At 31.6% G+C, this 16,688-nt stretch overlaps 2 protein-coding genes and 1 long non-coding RNA gene across 8 annotated transcripts in view; 2 read left to right on the top strand and 1 right to left on the bottom strand.

Moving 5' to 3' along the window:
• LOC143191139 (solute carrier family 25 protein Shawn) overlaps positions 1 to 692 on the top strand; it is a 33,962-nt gene extending 33,270 nt beyond the window's left edge. For 3 of the 5 annotated variants that reach the window (XM_076395953.1, XM_076395946.1, XM_076395939.1), the window contains exon 8: positions 541 to 692. In XM_076395953.1, coding sequence (XP_076252068.1) covers positions 541 to 637 — 97 coding nt within the window. In that variant the 3' untranslated portion in view covers positions 638 to 692. Of the gene's footprint in view, positions 1 to 239; positions 484 to 540 lie in introns of those variants that run through there. The other 2 variants (XR_013004427.1, XM_076395961.1) reach the window with 2 other exon arrangements.
• A 134-nt stretch (positions 693 to 826) lies between these two features.
• Positions 827 to 11,015, bottom strand: LOC143191117 (synaptic vesicle glycoprotein 2A). Of its 2 annotated transcripts, none has more exons than XM_076395896.1 (11): positions 10,880 to 11,015; positions 8,798 to 9,025; positions 8,581 to 8,743; positions 4,078 to 4,253; positions 3,831 to 4,015; positions 3,599 to 3,765; positions 3,393 to 3,543; positions 1,512 to 1,629; positions 1,296 to 1,455; positions 1,114 to 1,241; positions 827 to 1,065 (listed from the first exon to the last, which is right to left on the bottom strand). In XM_076395896.1, exons 1-11 carry the CDS (start codon positions 10,899 to 10,901, stop codon positions 1,010 to 1,012), a joined length of 1,554 nt encoding a protein of 517 aa, XP_076252011.1. In that variant the 5' UTR covers positions 10,902 to 11,015; the 3' UTR covers positions 827 to 1,009. The 2 variants fall into 2 exon arrangements, with proteins under 2 accessions (XP_076252011.1, XP_076252021.1); XM_076395906.1 differs by having other exon boundaries at positions 8,798 to 9,022; positions 10,880 to 11,007.
• LOC143191203 (uncharacterized) lies at positions 5,785 to 6,214 on the top strand. The gene is made up of 2 exons (XR_013004440.1): positions 5,785 to 5,932; positions 5,984 to 6,214. It is a non-coding gene; the product is annotated as an uncharacterized LOC143191203 (long non-coding RNA).
• Positions 11,016 to 16,688: the final 5,673 nt, after the last annotated feature.

Here is a 16,688-nt window from a genome sequence, read left to right as displayed (position 1 = left end):
TGCATAACCAGCATTATACAATTTTTTCACCTTCTTAAACTATGCTAATTCTGGAAAACGGGCAGTTAGTGAACTTCTCCTAGTTTAACCTTTGCGCAATCTAAACTAATTAAACTTTCCCAGTTGACAAGCTGTATATTGTTAATGGTGATAATAGTCACTTAATGACAATAGAAAGTTGTAAATGACGGGTAGTTGTGCACATAATGGGTATGAAATGAAATTAATCTTTGTTTTAGGATCAAATATAGTTCGGAAGACCCCGCCGTTACAGTTTATAACATTGATAAACTCACCTTGGCTTAAACCTAGATCTATTATCTGTTATTTTTTACTTGTTTTTCAATTTTTTTTCATCGTATACAATATATATTACCTGATAAGTTTTTCTAGTTTTGACCATGGTGTAGATGTATGTGACAGTATTTGAAAGTTGTGTTCCCAACGTTGTGTTGGCAATGTTGAATAAAATCTTTATTTTAAGTGGGCCGTAGTTTTAATGTCTCTCCCTGGTTATCTTATTTCATTGGTTGTTTTTAGATCGTATTTTCAAGAGTTCCGAGACCAGGCAGAACCAGCAACTCCAAAATTCGATAGATTTGCATATTTAACACATTTGATGGCTATGGTTGTTTGAGTTTAAGATTATCTATGTATATAAGATTCAACCCAATAGGTTTTGCTTTATGTTTTTTTTTTATTTTGGCATATATTTGTGATTTTTAAGTTTACAATACAATATTTAATCAACTATTAATATTCCCGGTTTTATAATTTTTCGAGTTTTTAGAGGAATCCATGTAAATAAAATAACAAATTTATATTGTTTTGAAAGAGTTATTTTATCTCAGTGCAGAAGTGTACACAAATATAATTTATTAAAAAAAATCATCCATACAGATTCCAACAACGTCCAGTAAACTTGAAACATATTTTATCATATTATCTATTTATTTTATTAGAATTACATAATTACAGTCTTTTTATTACTTAATGAGTATTATTAAATTTACTTCATATCCATTTTGTCAGTGTTGGGTACAAAACATGATAAAATAAATCCACCTGAAATATAATATGATTTCAAGAAAACTACAAAGTTTAAAAACTTACTAATGGTCAAAGTACTCCACGCTATAAGTAATGGGGCACATCCCATTTCCACTAGCATGGGTACAATCATATTTCCCAATACCGTCAGCGATCGTCCAATTAGAAGACTGAATGAAAACGCCATTGCTCTGGAAAGAAGTTAAGTTTATGTAATTGTTAATAGCTAAAGCTAACTCACTCACCTTAAAGTAGTGGGAAATATTACAACGACAATAGTAACGAATATGTCGAAGCAAATACTCAATGATAAGAAAAATAGTGATCCTAGTACAAGGGTGGTAGTTATATTTTTTGATAAGTATAAACAACTTATTGTTATTCCAGCTGTTACATTTAAAATATCTGCAAAATTTAGGATGAAGAATTTGAGCAAGACAATGTTGATTATTAACACTTACTGAGTAGATTCTTTTTGCCCAATAAGTTTATAAATGTTCCTGCCGTTAGGTAGGCAATCATTGTTGCAGTCGCCACAATGGTTGAATTTAAATATACTTGAAAATTATTTTCGGTATTCTAGAATGAACGTATTATTCTGTGTATTGTAATAAAATATAAGAAAAATAAGTCTGCGAAAAAATATAGACTCTCATTTTGAAATATTTGTAATACATAAAGTAGACGCCCATTCATTAATGTGCACTAATTCAAACCAAGCGTAGTTCACATTTTAGAAATATTTACATTAACGAAAGTATTTACATTAATTACATTAACGATTTAAATGATATTGTTTTATTGAAAGAAATAGTCAATATATATATACATATATTTTTAATGAATTAAACAAACAGTTATAATTATTTTTTAGTTAGAAGAAAAATAATTTGTAATTTTTGTCTGCCGTAATTGGCGTTTGACATTGTCTTCCAATGCTAAAATATCTGTGTGTGACATTTTCTTTTTTCAGCCAAATTTAAAGCTCATAAAACCCATACTTTAAGGTTATGTTATTGACAGATGTCCGGTCTTCCTTGACGTTTTAAATCAGACATATTATATGACTTAATTGGTGGTTTCCAGTTTTGTTAAACATCAGATACTTTTTCGTACGCCACAAATCATAGAAATTTACCATGGGAATTTAAAAGCATAGAGAAATTAAATGTGATCTAATGCATAGAGAAATTATGCTTAAAAGGGCACACCCGTAACCATGTTTTGCACGTTCGAATCACCAGGGGGCGGGAGGTAAAAAGATGACAGATTTATTTTCTTCCTTTCAATTTAAAATTTTGTAACATCTTTTTTATAGGTTATTTTTTTTGTGCATAAGACGTTGTTTTATTATATTGTTAATAGATCCTTAAGCTGTCTATTTAACTCCTCGATTTTACCAAAATATGAGCACAGTAGTAATTTTGATATATATCATACACTTACATTTTTTGTCCCCGTTCTTTAAAGTGTTACTTTTTGATATGTTTTCTCCATTCTGGAGTATATCTACAATTTAACGGTTTTAATGATCCGTTCACAATAACATCACATAAAATATAAACAGACACAGACACACTGTGCTGCTTTGCTTTCAGAATTAGGGAACAAAAAGTTAGAAAATTTAATACATATTATTTAAATTGATAGCACTAAAGAAATATGAAAAAAGCGCTATAGACAATTTTGATTATATTTGCCAGGAGATATCTTATGTAGTCAATTAGATTGCTTAGAAAGGCTTTCTTATATTCACATTCAATTATTTTTTATTTATATTAATTATATAGTTATATTTTAGCTTTATGATATTTTATAATATCTGTATTAATATAGAATTTTATTTGAATAAATTATTTAGAAAAACTTTGGGTTTTATTTCAAATTTAATTGGTTAGTAGTATATGACGTGGGAGGTTGGTCACGTGATGCGTATGAAGTCCTCGACCAATGAAATACTTTCCTATTAAAATATCTTCTTTACAGGTGCCTGTAATGGTAATTTAAATTAACCAATGAAATTCAGCGAAATAACGTTCTCAGTGACTTTTTGCTGAGACCACGCAAAATAATTCTGAAATTATTTGCATTAAGTTAACACTCTATATATTACTCTATCGGTTGTCTATAAATTGTAAAAAAATGCCTTTAAGCTAGTGTTAAGGTGTTTCTGTTTTTTATATAACATTATCTATTATTCTAGGGTAATATAGCAATGGGTCACGCAAATAAAGATTTAGTCAAATATTTAAAATAATTATATATATATATCTATATTTTTTCAGAGCTCTGTTTAAATTTTAAATAGTTTTTCGTTTGAGCCATAATTTTAAAACACTTACCACCAAACAGACTGCGTCATTCTCATTTTCTGCAGTTGGTGTTCGGAGAACAGTCAAAATATTACACATACTAGCTGACGCATTGTTAGCAACTTGGTAATCGTGTGCAGCTTGGAAGAGTTGCGGCATGTATAATCGAAATGTGTTTACCCTGTCCACAAATATGCGTCCATTAAAAATTGTATTTGTCATCAAGTACGACTTACGTGACTTGAAACAAAGCCTGAATGCCACAAACTAAAAATAAGTGGAGACAATGTTTTTTCCCAAATAAGGGCGAAATTTGTTTCCAGCCGATTTTCGCGTACTCTAACCAGGACTTCTTGGAACTGGCCTCGTTGATTTCTTCTTTTTCTTGTATTAAAGCTTTTACCTAAAAGTAAAAGGCAATAGTTTTTTTGAAACGTATGCTTTTTATTGATTTTTTTTGGGCCATACCGGATATAACTCTTTGTCTTGACCAGTGTTTGCTGAATACACTTGTTTCAACACTGTTAATGCTTCGTCATTTTTGTTACAGCTCATCAAGAATTTCGGCGTTTCTGGCAAAAAATATAGACATATTGTGGTGATAGCTGATGGCGTAGCACAAATAAGAAACAACACATTCCACGAGTACAGTTCTGTAAGTAAAATAAGGTATATTTAATTCATATTTTCTATGCACCTTTTTAAACTATTTTACTTATCGTAGCGATCGTGTAGCTGATATTCAGCGTGGTAACTGCTGATGACAGAAGAGGTATTATAACGTTTCCGAAACAAAACATCGATCCGTATAACATTTGAATCTTTCCTCGGTATTCCGTTGAGTGAAATTCGTGAAGGTATGTGTTGACTGCTATATATAGCCCTCCAGTTCTAAATGAAAATACTGTTGTGAATACTGCTTAATTGTGAAACCTAACTATGAGAGGTAATTAACAGGTGGTTGCGCAACGCATAATCATAAAGTTTTTAACCATGAAGGCCTAGTTTGGGGATCAGAAAATTCAGGGGTGGGCGAGATTGTGCCGAAAATGAAAGTTATAATAGATGCCCACGAACGAACAAATAACAACATCCGTAATGTTCGAGAGCTTATTGAAGGTGATCGCCGATTAAAGATTGAAGAAATCTCATCAGAATTGAGTATCAGCTATGAAGGTTTTCCATCAATCATTACTACTCAACTTGGCTTTAAAAATACCGCAGTTTTGACAAGGAATAGATCATCCACACACATCCCGAGCACCCTCCTTATAGCCCTGACTTAACTTCTTGTGATTATTTTTTGTTTGCGCCCTTCAAATAATTACTTGGAGGCAAAATATTTGAAAGCGATGAAGAGGTAGAGGAGTATGTGCGCAATTGGCTGACAACTTGCCCTTAAACATTTTATAAAGAAGGAATATTCAAGGTTTCAAATCGGTGGCATAAGTATGTAGAGCATGGAGAAGCACTACATAGAAAAATGTTAAATGTTTAGTCTGTGTATACCATTGATCAATACATTTATTTTACAAAGTTACCTTTTATATTTGATTCCCTCTCGTATTATTTTTTCATATCACTCAATAAATTGGGTTTATATAATATAATAGTAATCTCTAGGTATTTTTTTTAAATTTAATTATTTATTGCGAAAAATCGGTAGAATGCATTTTATTCAAAGCATTTCTACCAATCTTTTAGGCAATTTATGGAATCAATTTCGAAAAAACGATACGTCCTTTAAGACTATCTTCGAATCGATCCTTTTTTGTGCTCAACTGCTGCTCAGACAGCCCTCTCACAGGAGAATACGCGGTGGCTGCTCCACTTTAGTGTTTCCAATTATGTTGTCACCGGTTTTGTAACATGTAGTCGCACGGTGTCATGCTCAAGTAAAACATTTTTGTACCTTTGCTCCTGTTCTGGCCAATTCTCGACACAAATGCATCAATTGTAGTTGACAGCGATCCCCACTGATGGTTTCATCGAGTAAAGTCTTCAAAAGATCATTTTCAATTTTTTTTTTGGTTCTCCAGATCGTTCTTTATCTTAGTTGTCAATATCACCACTTTTACAACATCAAGTATGGTTGCCATAAACTTCACAAAACGCCGACCGTCAGCCGCCTTGTTTAAGTTGAGATACAAAATGAAAAATCTCTTGCAAATGCGATTTCCTCGGAACAAATTCAGATGTTTTCAACACGCTGAAAACATTTTACGATTTAATTTACAGTAATACCATCTGTAAATTATTTAAAATTAATTTATAGTAGACAATGTTTTCTGATATCTCTAACTCTTTTTATTACTTTCTCTAACTAAAGTCACTGAGAAAGTAGAGATTAAACTTTATAAACAATTTTGGAGAATTGTTTTGCGACTATTGTGAACTTATTGTTTTGATAGCTATGGTAAGAACCGTGAAGACATTGGATTGGTTCATTTCGTTTTCATGGTGCGCATGTTTATTTGTTTTGGGCGCTATTTTCAGTGTGCCTTCAAAATTCCAAACTGATTGGATCAAATATGAAAAAAAGTCTGATCTTTATCACGTGTTTTGTTGGAGTAAGTTTATTCATAATAATAATGATTCAAATATTTATATTTTAATTTCAGAAATTCTCGAAAGAAGCTATGCATATAGGGGATATCCTTTTATTCTTGGATCAACTATACAAGGTGCAACTTCACAAAAATAATAGCCCCTGCTATATAAACTATTTAAGAGATGATGAACCGTAAGTTCGATACGCGAATTTTGGTGCAAAGTGATTCAGTACTTAAATAGTGCAAAATTTTATTATCCAACTTAAAACAAATATGTTAAAGCTTTCAGGAGCTTTTTTTTTCTTATGGATTTAGGAATATATATCCTTCAACAAGCATATTTGAAAAATAATGTAAAGCGCTTATCATATTTTTTTTATCTTTCGCCTTTAGAGAATTATGAAGGGAATGAATAGGAGGTTTGGTTTTCTATCTTCAGTTCCAGATGTTTCCACACGAACAAACAACATTTTGCGTATTCTAGGGTATTTGGTAAAACTTAAAAAAAATGTATTGTATTTTTTTGGCATTCAAGTATCAATAACTCTGTAGACCGACAAGTTGAGAATAATTTTATAGAGAGAAGACATTATCTCATGTCCCAGACTTTAATAAAATTGATGTATTATACTGTTAGCAGCTTTTTATTTTATCTTGTGATTACCACATTGATAATATAATACATTTTTTATCAGATATCGAAAAATAATAACAAGGTGTGCCATATACTTCTGGTTTAAACAAGTTATGAGAATTTTAATAAGGAAAGAGTCAAAGTTCGCTCTCAGTTTAAAAATACAAAAAGACAGAACCCTAGCAGATCCTTTAAAATGACGACTCTCTACAATACGTCCTGTCGGAGACAATAGTGAACAAGCGCCACGAAAATTAGAACAGGCAAGTAACAATATAAATAATTGGACACAAGCTTGGAAAATTAGAATTAATGAAAGTAAATCTATACATGTGCAGTTCACCTATAAACAGACCGTACAAACACCAATAACAATAATAATACTATCATTCCATATAGCAACAACGCTACATATCTCGGAATGAATCTTGATGCAAAATTTCTCTGGAAGAAACATATAAAGAAGAAAAGAAAAGAAGTGGAATTGAAATATAGGAAAATGTACTGGCTTATTGGAAGAAAATCACAATTATTAGTACATAATAAATTGCTATTATACAAGCAAATATTGAAACCTATATGGCCATACGGAGTTCAATTATGGGGATGTTCTGCAAAGAGTAACATAAATAAAGATACCACACAGTTAGTCAAGATATTAAGAGAAGGGGGCATGAGGAAAGACTCTATTACCATGATAATATTGAAATATTGCAGCTTTTGGATACCACCAGAACAGGACACCGACTCAAAATAATCAAACTCAAAATCAAATCAAAAGAGACTGAGATTGGGTCGATGGGTCCTCCTAGTTATATACCTAGATTGAAGTTATCATAAAGACAAATTGTAGGTTAGACGGAAACGATTAGTAACAATGTAATTTTTTTAGAGATTATATATATTTCATATATTGTTAGTGAATTTAATTTAGTATTTTTTTACAAATTAAATTGTTTTTTTATTTCAATTTCATCGGCTAATGACACGTGATATCAGGGTTTTCATGTGCCGCACCTGTGCGCCAATCTTTATTGAAGAACCATTCATATGTCTTCACAGTAAAATGTTTTTGATATTAATATGTTTAAACTGACCAATCAAATTACTTGAATTGACTATTATAGCCCTATCTAGATATTGGAAGTAGCGAAATTTTTTTCCAGAGACCCCATAGTAGAAGGTGGCGCAATCTATACGTCGGGACTGGGAATTATTCAAAGTTGATGAAAAAGTTATCCACTTAGCAAACTGTTTTCTTTATTGGGATTTAAAATTGTTATTTTATATAATATTATTTATGATTATATTTTAATTTTAATTGGAATATTATCTTTCTAATACCGGTAAGATTCTTACGGCGCAAGGAGTAGCCTGAGCTTTAAACGGTTTAATCACCACCAATAATAGAACTTGTACTATTTTATATTGGATATTGTTGTTAAAATTCGCCATTCAACTTATAATGTGGTAATTATTGATGAATCGAATAAATTAAGCTTTATAACATTTAAAATTGTAATAGTAATTTAATTTTAATTCACTAAGTACATGTATTTATCAAAGAATCTAAATCAACAATAATAAACTTAATCTTGGAAATATTATTCATTGTTTTCTTTGACTTTGCTTAATTTCTAACATAACACTTCAATACCCCTTGGGAAGTAACTTGCAGGCGTCAGAAGTACAGAAGAACTTCAGTTTTGAACTATTAGGTACCTGAGTGTAACATATTTGACAAGGAACGACTTGTTGAACCAAAATAATTCGAAGGGAATTAAAGAAGGATACGAAAAAGTTGTAGAAGACGAAGGAAAATATTTGAATTAACATATGTTGTACATATTTTTCGAAATAAATGCATTTAGATTGAAAATATTATCAGGGTATATTTAAGCAGTTAGAAAACCGTGGATATATTTATATTTTAATAGCAATTTCAAGCCTGTCAATATTAAGTATACACCTAATATTTTGAGTTATGTCATCATAATTATATTTAAAAAGGTTAGGTTATTTCAGTACTTACATAGTTCCTCCACAAAATTGAAGTACACATAATAAATCAACCCTAGGACTGAAGCTTTTCCCTACTGTAATAAGAGTCTCGATAAGAAATCCTATCAATAGTGGTTTTTTTCTTCCAAGGGTATCAAGCAGGAAACCCCAAAAGCACCCCGATGTTGTCATACCTTAAAGCAAAATATGTAGTGAAATTGCTCTAATATTAAAGTATCTTCTCTTACCCAAGAAAGCCATCGAATTCAGTAAACCCTTTTGGCTTGATGTAAGATTCAAATCACAGGCAGCCATTGGTATAATGAAAGATATGACGCCGGTTTCGAACTGCATAGTTAGAGCGCCAGCTATAGATATACATAGCAGCATTACGTTGAATTTTCCAAATTTGGTGGCTTCTATTGCCGTTTGGAAGTCGGCAGGATTATTTGACATTCCTAATTCAACTTGGCCTACTGGAAATTAATGTAATAAGTTTAGTTTCACAATCTAAGTGCTTTACAAGAGTTTAAAATTATATCAGATTAGTTATTAAGACATGAATTCCAAGAAGTAAAAAATATATTAAAAGTATAGGTATCGTTTCAATACTGGCTTGACTGGGATCATTTTCTTTGTCGTATTTTGCACAATTACCTAAGGACTACCACAAATCTTAAACAATCACGAACATAAATTCACTATCATGCTCCAGCAGTATTTGAACCCGCGATTATCGCAACAGTAGGAGGACCGTCCGGTCGCCTTTACCACTGCGTCAACCAAGTCGGCGAACCTTTATTTTAGACTTGATACGAATTATTTAAAAGTAGTACAGCGTCAAATGTTTGCTGATATGAAATTGCAAGTTATACCAAATGAAGACTCAGCTCTTTTAGTTTAGAAGTTTACAGTATTCAAAAGCTAAGAGCGGACGCTTCACATGCGGAACACCACCAAGGTCAACTAACGAATAGGTATAGTTCACTGATTACACGGCAACAATAAGATTTCTTTCGTAAATCATTTGTAGATCCTGGACAAACTGGTAGTAGTCGATGTCAAAATGGGACATTCACTTAAAAATATTCAGTCTTAGAGCTTTATTACAAACTCTCAAAAAATAGTGAGCAGGTGTCTGTCTGTATGCGGAAAAAGTCAATGATGCAAAGTTTGATTTTCATGTTTTGCTTCATGAATCGCAGAATACCGTTTAAATTTCGAATAGGAAGTTTTCCGGTACTTGATATACAGTTCAGAACGCTTTAGTGTATGAACAGTACCAAGCCTTGAACAATGTATATCATTTTATCCATAACTAATGTGTTTAACCTGAAAGTTTCTTTCATGATAACATTCGCAAACAAATGACAAACGATTAGTTATTGCCTCCGATTCAATGAGCTCCTTAAAGTGCCTCCAACCATCTCTACCTCTACACCCGTTAGGAGTGCTTATAGGTGAACTAAGCTCTAAATTGGAAAGAAGTGGCAAAACCATCACTTTTATGTGGCTCCCTTCTCTCTACGATCATTGAAAGTGAAAGAGCGGATTACTTCGCCAAGAAAAGGGAATGATCACTTACGGAGAACTTCCCCTTCTAGAGTAGAAATATGATCCACCACTCTACTAGGATCTCTAAACATCTAGACCAACTCAGATGGAATCTAACAGAAAACAACAAGCTTTCGGAGGTGAAAAAAAAGTATGATCAGGACCTTAACACCACCAACATCAGTAGACGCAACTTAAGCTTATTCTCGCCTCTCAGAATTGGCCACTGGAAACTGATCCATGAGTTTCTTATTCAGTAAAGAAGTTCACCACTGTGCGTCGAATGTGGTTCCGCATTGTCTATCAAACACATACTAACTGAATGTCGAAGATACAGCGCGTAGAGGGTGGTATTATGTAATATCATGTATGTTCATTTACATTTTTTGTATCTTGTATCCCTATCACTGTCATGTGTTGGGCGACTATTGTACTGTAGCATTTATATATTCATGCATCTGTATGATTTTACATATTTTACTTGTCATCTTTCAATTTGTACCCTTTATCCCACACATCTAACTATAGGCTTATACTTTATATCCGACCATGTATTTATATTATTCTTTGCATTGTATACTTGTAATAATATTGTATACGTTAACTGATGTAAATGTGATGTATATTGTATATCTGCAAACAGACCCTAAATAGTCCAGGAGGCTGATGGGACTATAATATATAAATAAATAAATAAAACTTCCATGGCAAATTTGATGTGTTTACAAAACATGATGATACACTTCAAGAATATTAATGAAGTCCTTGCGTCTTACCTTTGACTTCTCCTTTAGACATACTCGCACCTTTATTTCAACAAAATTTCTATTCTAAACTTAATTTACTAATTTTGGAATACTGTTCAGACAAGTTATAATTTCATACTGGAGATATATGTTATATTTATAGAAATATTTCGTCAAATATCAAAAATTGTCTATATAAACAGCTCTCCTGGGAGTAGAATTATTATTTGAAAAAGATTTAATGTATTTACTGATTTAACATGAATTTAAAGATATTTTCTTATGCTTTTTGTATGTCTATATAAGAATGATTTAACGCGTTTTGGTTAGAGTCTTACAGTGTGGAGTAGATTTATATTTTATTAGGTTGTGATTTTTTATTTCATAAAAGTCACCGGGCTTTGATTATTGTTTTCTTATGAAATAGTTGACGTTTTATTCATGTGATCAATATTATCGTAAGATATGGTTCTTCAAATATTTTAACAATAGTTCACATGTATGGGGGGTTGTATAATTTGGCTTATTAATGTTTAATTCATTTATTTACTACTAGAAATTAAAAAAATGGACATCTATAATGTTACAAGGGCTGTTCGGTAAGTACCTTGTCTTAAATAAATAGTATGAAATAATAGAATAGGTGCTCAGATATTTGTCAACAGCAGGACTACAATTTTGATGCTCTTTTAATATTGCATTTTTCGTAAGAGCATAATTAACATATGATTAAATTATATTAATTTGATACATTGGACATTCCTACTATTTGCTATCAATGCAACAAAAATCATTAAAAGGATTTTGTGCCACGGATGATGCTTGGACTTATCATCATGACCCTCAACTCGAGGAATAGTCTAAGGAATTGTGTGGATCCGGTTCTTAAGCTTAAGCGGAACCGAAATTATGTATCGACCAGTGAATTGTTCATGTCAGTTTTTGTGATGAAAAAGAATTTTGTTAGTGAATGTTGTGGGTATGGATATTTTTAATTTATATTTTTAGCTCTCTATCGACAAAAGTATAAAATAGCCCGAGTATGATCGCATGTCTTAGTTCTCCATGTTCTCTTGGTTACTTTTCCGTCGGTAGATTTAATGTCGAGTTCGGGTAAGTTCACATTGTGTGGTAAATTTAAGTTTAGGGTAAATGATACGGCTCGGTGAATGGAGGTAAAACGAAATGAAACAGTGGTGTTTACATTATGTGACCGTTATTTATTGGCTATATAAAAAAATGTGAAAAATACAATTAGATAAAATGGATGACAGTGATGTTACCTGGAGACGAGGCTTGGGCAGTCGATGGTGGCACGTCTAAACCAAGCGATGGTTGAGCACTGAATGAATCGAAATACCCTTCAATAACTTCCCAGATAAACGTCTCGGGGTTGCTGCCAACTATTCGTTATCGGATTCTAGCTGGCACCCCGCCCGTGTTCAACATCTGGGATTATATTTCTGGGTATTTTGTAGACCGTTATTCCACGATGTAAAATTCGACATGGCTCAAGGGCGCTACATAAGTAATAACAGTAACAGTAGTTAATAGAAATGAGAGCATATATTCATTATAGATATATCATATTGGATTGTTGATTTGAAACGGATTAAGTAATGTTTGGAGACCAATCGCATTTTTTTTAAACTGGTAGAAAATTACCTATATGTTGATCAAATTTTATTGTGATCAAAAAACATTAGGGCAAAAAATTAGGACCCTACCTTTTTAAAGAGACCGGAATTTCAGCCCGATAATGTTTAATTTTTTCGTCATGGCAATGCCTCTCTTTCAACTACATTGGTTCCTCGCGAATTAATGAAAGAAATCAGTTAAAAGGTTTTCGCAGTGATGCTACTTACTTGTCTGATTTAGATCTACGGGACTTTTGACTTATCTTTAAATTCAAAATTGCACCTTGAAGATTTTTTTTGAGTCGATTTTTTTAGTCATTTTGAGGACTCTTATTCAGTGGTAAAAAAAACCGTCCTTGATCTGATTTTTAGGGAGGGATATCACCGTTACATCTTAAATATCTTAAAAAGAAATACGAGGTATGTCAGTCGGAAGGTCCAGGTATTTCGATGTTCCTTTTGTCAATTATTATTCATTATTAATTATTGGCAGTACCGTTTTTATAGGTACACAGGTTTGTAGACTTTCGTCAAACTACTCAAACAGGGACAGCAATAACCAGTAATTATTTTAAAAAAAATTTCAGCCATTTTCATAATTTAGCTGACTATGATAACCAACTTATATTTCCAATCTTGAAATTTGCATCATGATTCCTGACTACTATGTAACAATTTTTTTCTTCTCTTCTCTTGAAAAACACTAAAATAAGACATTTTGCACCAATTGCAACAAAAATATTAAATTATTGGAAAGTAATAGTAGTAGTAAATAAGTATAGTAAAAATTTGATTAGGTTTGCTTCATGCATTCAATTTAAAATAAGGCATAACCTCATACATTTATTTTCTATATTTATTAATAGTATTTATTAAAAGGTAGATAGAAAAAAATATTTTTGGTTGAGATAATTTTCTGTAACTGGAGTTCGGTCAAACATATTGGGTTTTGTACAGCCATAGGTGTCTCTTAAGTCTGAAATAAAATAGCCCCCTTAACACACCATCGCCGCATTTTTTCAAATTTCAAGGTCTGAGTACTCCCTTAATTATATGTTTTATTTCGGTACTAAAATCCGAATTCGTGTTCTGTTTTATTTGATCACGGGCTATATTAATCACATGTTCTTATTTAATATCGAATTTGTTGTTAGTGTTAGTTTAGAACAAAAGGTTGGTATACGTCAGGCTATTGAAAATTTTCAACCGTTATTTATTTTTCACAACGTATGCATCATTATCTGACTTTAACATTCCCTGTCTAATATTTAAATCAGATACAAGCAGTGGAAAAATATATAAGCAAATACAAACAGCTTAGATATTCATGATTTGTGGGTTTCTTTGTTGTATTCGTTTGTTTTGTATCAAGTTATTTTTGATAAAGATTTAGAGGAGAGATAGATTATTAGAAAAACATTTCGCGTATTCACTCATATGTTTTTTTATTTTAACGAATTCAAATCATTGGCCAAAATAACAATAAATCATTTTTGTTGTTGCTTACTTTATATTATTTATATTAGCATTTAAATGATTGTATTAAAAATAAAATTTATTACAATTTCGATTAATTGCATTTCTATACATTTCTACCATTTTTGTAGAACGGTGTCTATTACAGATTAGTAGTGTTGTTATCGTGTTTATGAAGCCAGCATGTCGCCACTTCTTATCCAGCATTTTAAGAAGGTTAGACTCGAAGTCAAAGAACTGTCCTGGGTATTTGAAATATACTTTCAATCTTAGCTAAGATCAGACATCGGTCCTCGGTCAATTACTAAGGCAATATAGACTCATATAACAATTGTAATAAATTCATTAATTATAAATTGATATTGTACTAAGTTAATGCAATACTACAAATTAATGTCAGTGAAATCGAAAAAATCGTTTAAAAATTGACATAAAATTTTGGATAGACTAATATAGATAGTTGTTCTAATGTCTTCAGAGTCAACAAAAACAAATAATATTTATATTTTCAAAATTTGTAAAAAGTTTAAATTAAAAATAGTAGCAGTTAAAAAATTAGCTGTACATGTTCTGTGTGTATATGTCCAAATTATTGGATTTATTATAATTATTCATTATTCAAAATTAAGAATGTGTTATATCGTGCGACTAATATTGCCCGGATGTTCAAAAAACAACATGGTACTTTTCAACGATTATTTTAGATCAGAAAATGTGATGAGTGAGATGTCTAGGCATAGGAGTTTCGCTTATATTATAATAAGATAGTCCGACAGTATCGTTTTTGATGTCAGTTCAATAAGTTTAACAAAGTAAGTAAAATAAAATGTCCTGTTTTTATAAGTAGTGTTCGGCCAAAATTATCGCAGTTGAAGCGACAGAAGGTGGATTTTGGTGGTGCTCACAGTCCCCTAGCTAGGAACTATTACAATTACGAAAAATCTATGAAAAAAGAGACTTTCCTAGTCTGTGAACTCCTGGCACAAGAATAGCAGTTCATGGTGTATGGCTACTAAAAGTTGATTATAGTAATTGAGTTGCGCAACCGAAGACTATTGTGTTTGAAAGTGAAAATGAAATAATAGTTTACACATTTCATAATTTATATAGAATATTTTAAAATACTTATTTGAAAAAAATACCATTTGACTCATTTGCATATTCTTGCATATGATAATTTGCATTCATATATATATCAATGATCCTTCTACTAAAATATTTTTTAATCGCAGTAGTTCATCAACAAACACTATGACATGTTTATTTTTGGATGTATATTGAATATCACTTTAGACATTCAGAAAAACTCTGATTTGTGGAGTTTATTAAATTCATCCAGGAGTAATAAAAATAAAATAATAAAATAGTTTAAACCAATTCATTATTAATTTAATATTATATTCAATGTTCACATTGTTTTAATTCTGTTAATATCCATTTTGTCAGTGTCTGGTATTAAGAAGTATAAAAGTAAAGAACCTGAAAAAAATGATTTCGTTATTAGTTTATTTACATACTCTAACTTGCAGTTAATAATGTATAAATGATTTATATTGGAACTATTTTATGACATTATAAATTGCTACAATACTATTTTATATATGAACTGATAACTAATATGTTTGTTCTCACTTGATTACTAAGTATATATAAGATGAGGCAACTCCCGCTACCATTTGATTGCGCGCCATCTAGATTATGTGAGGTCAAGCTCAGTTTCGCTTTAACCATTGTATTGTGTAGCCCTCTAAAATTTATTATGGATAAATATACGTCACAAGAACGAGCAGAAATAGTGGCAATATTTATTGAAAATAATTGTTCCATTATTGCCACTCAGCGGAAATTGCGTCATTGGTAGAGGGAAATTTGTCCCATGTTGTATAATATACTTTTTTGACTTATTATTTGACTCTTGTAACATATATTTTGATCACCATCATCATTTCGTAAACCAAAAATCTGTTTTAAGGTTGTTTTCTAATTTTGAAGATTCTTTCGGATATATTAGGATAATTAGTTTTATTCATAATGTTATCCATTGTTTGTGAAGTATTTTCTCGTTTTTGTTTTTTCATTAGAGCATTAATTTGTTTCTATGAATATTGCATTAGAATTGCCAAGTAGACTTCATCTCCTGTTTTCTTGTTATTCATGTAAAAAAAATCAATGGCTCAAAAAGTACTATTAGGACTCCGCTCTATCAGCTACAACAATAACACGTTGGTTTGCTGACTTCAAATGTGGTTGTAGAGACACCGATGATGCAGAACGCAGTGGACGTCCAAATGAGGTGGTAACACAGAAAATATTTAAATAATCCGAAAAATCATTTTGAATGATCGAAAAGTGAAGTTGTTTAAGGTAACTAACATAGTAACGATATCAAAAGATGCTGTTGGTTTTATATTGCACGAGCATTTGACTATCACAAAGCTCTGTTCAAAGTGGGTGCCGCGTTTGCTGACTGTTGACCAAAAACAAAAACGTGTTGATGATTCTGAGTAGTCTTTAGCCATGTTTAAACGTAACAAATCGGAATTTTTGCATCGATATGTGACATTGGATGAAACATGGATCACCCCGGAATCAAAACGATCGTCATCTGTGTGGACAGTAACTGGTGAAGCTCGTCCAAAGCACCTGAAGACATAACAATCGGCTGGAAAGATTACAGCCTCGGTATTTTGGGATGTGCGTGGTGTAATATTCATCGACTATCTTGA

This window comes from Rhynchophorus ferrugineus, unplaced genomic scaffold (genome assembly GCF_030347505.1).
Source record: "Rhynchophorus ferrugineus isolate W39M unplaced genomic scaffold, kcgeb_rfMv2 rfM1, whole genome shotgun sequence".
Classification (NCBI taxonomy): domain Eukaryota; kingdom Metazoa; phylum Arthropoda; class Insecta; order Coleoptera; family Curculionidae; genus Rhynchophorus; species Rhynchophorus ferrugineus.
Note: the sequence above shows the minus strand (reverse complement) of the source record. Positions and strands in the feature narration are given on the sequence as shown.